Raw genomic sequence first — 1,788 nt, forward strand, 5'->3', positions numbered from 1 at the left:
CCTCAGTAATCAAATAGCAGTCTAGAGATGAATGACCAGGCCTACGCGCTGCTGTTTTATGTGTTCTGCTCTTCCAGGCTGTGCAGTACGGCTCTGAGGATAACAGCACTGTCATCGTCGTTCCATTCGGAGCTTGGGGCAAGCAGCAGAACTCCGAGTACAGCTACTCCATGAGCCGGAATTTCGCTTCCAGTGGACGCTGGGCCTGAAAGGACAACCTTCAGATCTTGGAAACTGCAATTATACAACATGATACAGCTTCATAACAGCATTGTGTAACGTATATTATGACAAACTCCCAGATTCCTTCTAAAGCAATATTTTATAACAGCTGAAAAATGGACGTTTGGTGTGTCCAGTTATTTGAGAATATTCATATTTTATTTTTGTACCCATTGGTTTTTCCCCCTGTACATATTCTTTGGATAAATGTGCTATCTTAGCATTCTGACCAGTGCTGTTTGTACTTATTTGGTTCAATTCAATGCAATTTTTAATTCAAAAAAACACCTGTGACCTGTGTTTAGGTCAGTGCCGTCAACCAGCATGCGTTATCTAGGGCAGCAGTTCAAATATAACTAGGTTTAAATATGAACCATATTATGGTGACTCAGTGGTCAGTTATGTTAAGATAATCACAACATCATTTTAACCTGATGATTTCAGTTTGATTTCAATTAAATCACTTAATTTAAGATTAATTATGCATTTAGTTCATTATATAGGTAATCAAGTAATTAAATTATTTAAAATAAATAAAATTGTTTACTTTAGAAGTAAATAATTTCTCCTTGCAGTTCAAAATGAAAAAGAAATGAAAGGCTACAAAACATGAAGAAGGTTATTTTTGGATTCTGTAAAGCGATTGATGTAGAAGACCCACAAGCTTCGTTTTGAAATTTGCAACATTCAAGCACTTCTTTGAAGGTTTCATCAGTATCAGGTTTATTCAGGATCTTCTAGCTTCAATACATGCAATCTTTGTTTGCTATTATGTGGCTCAGATGACCTTTGACCATTTCCAGATTACGTGGTCCAGTGATTGCCCACTCCGAGTCCAAGCAAGAGCAAACTTTAGTGATTTACCCCTAAGTCATATTATGCAAGTCCACGTCAGATTTAGCTTCTCTGGAGTGCAAATCCAATCAGGTCAAAAGTCTCTGAGACACAAGTCTGAGGTGTGAGTCAGAGTTGAAACTTGAGTCTCTAGACTCTAGACATGTCAGAGTCAAGAGTCACTGAGGAGCAAGTCTGGATCTTGAGTCTGTGAGTCTGAGTCAAGTCTAGAGTCTCTGAGGAGGGAGTCTGAATCAAGTCTAGAGTCTCTGAGGTTTGAGTCCAAGTTGAGTCTCGAGTTTGATGCGAGTCAAAGTTGAGTCTCGAGACGCTGAGAAACGAGTCCAAGTCGAGTCAAGAGTCTCGAGGTTGGAGTCCAAGTTTGGTCTTGAGTTTGATGTGAGTCAAAGTTGAGTCTCGAGTTTCTGAGGTGTGAGTCTAAGTTGAGTCTTGAGTCTCTAAGGTGTGAGTCCACGTCAAATCTAAAGTCTCTGAGGACTGAGTCCAAGTTGAGTCACGAGTCTCTGAGGTGTTAGTCTAAGCTGAGTCTCAAGTCTCTGAGGACTGAGTCCAAGTCAATTCTAGAGTCTCTGAGGTGTGTCTAAGTCGAGTCTCGAGTCTCTGAGGACTAAGTCCAAGTCGAGTCTAGAGTCTCTGAGATGTGAGTCCCAGTCAAGTCATGTGCCTCTCAGGGCTCCCGAGTGGCACAACCAAGCCTTGGCCCAATCATCA

General features: G+C 41.0%; 1 protein-coding gene across 1 annotated transcript in view; it reads left to right on the forward strand.

Annotated features, from left to right (window-relative positions):
• Window positions 1-701, forward strand: part of si:ch211-149b19.3 (protein phosphatase 1K, mitochondrial) — a 10,701-nt gene extending 10,000 nt beyond the window's left edge. The window contains exon 7 of the mRNA XM_036592401.1: window positions 78-701. Within this exon, the coding sequence (XP_036448294.1) occupies window positions 78-209 (132 nt within the window). The 3' untranslated portion in view covers window positions 210-701. The remainder of the gene's footprint in view (window positions 1-77) is intronic.
• Window positions 702-1,788: the final 1,087 nt, after the last annotated feature.

Source organism: Colossoma macropomum, unplaced genomic scaffold (assembly GCF_904425465.1).
Source record: "Colossoma macropomum unplaced genomic scaffold, Colossoma_macropomum, whole genome shotgun sequence".
NCBI classification, from domain to species: domain Eukaryota; kingdom Metazoa; phylum Chordata; class Actinopteri; order Characiformes; family Serrasalmidae; genus Colossoma; species Colossoma macropomum.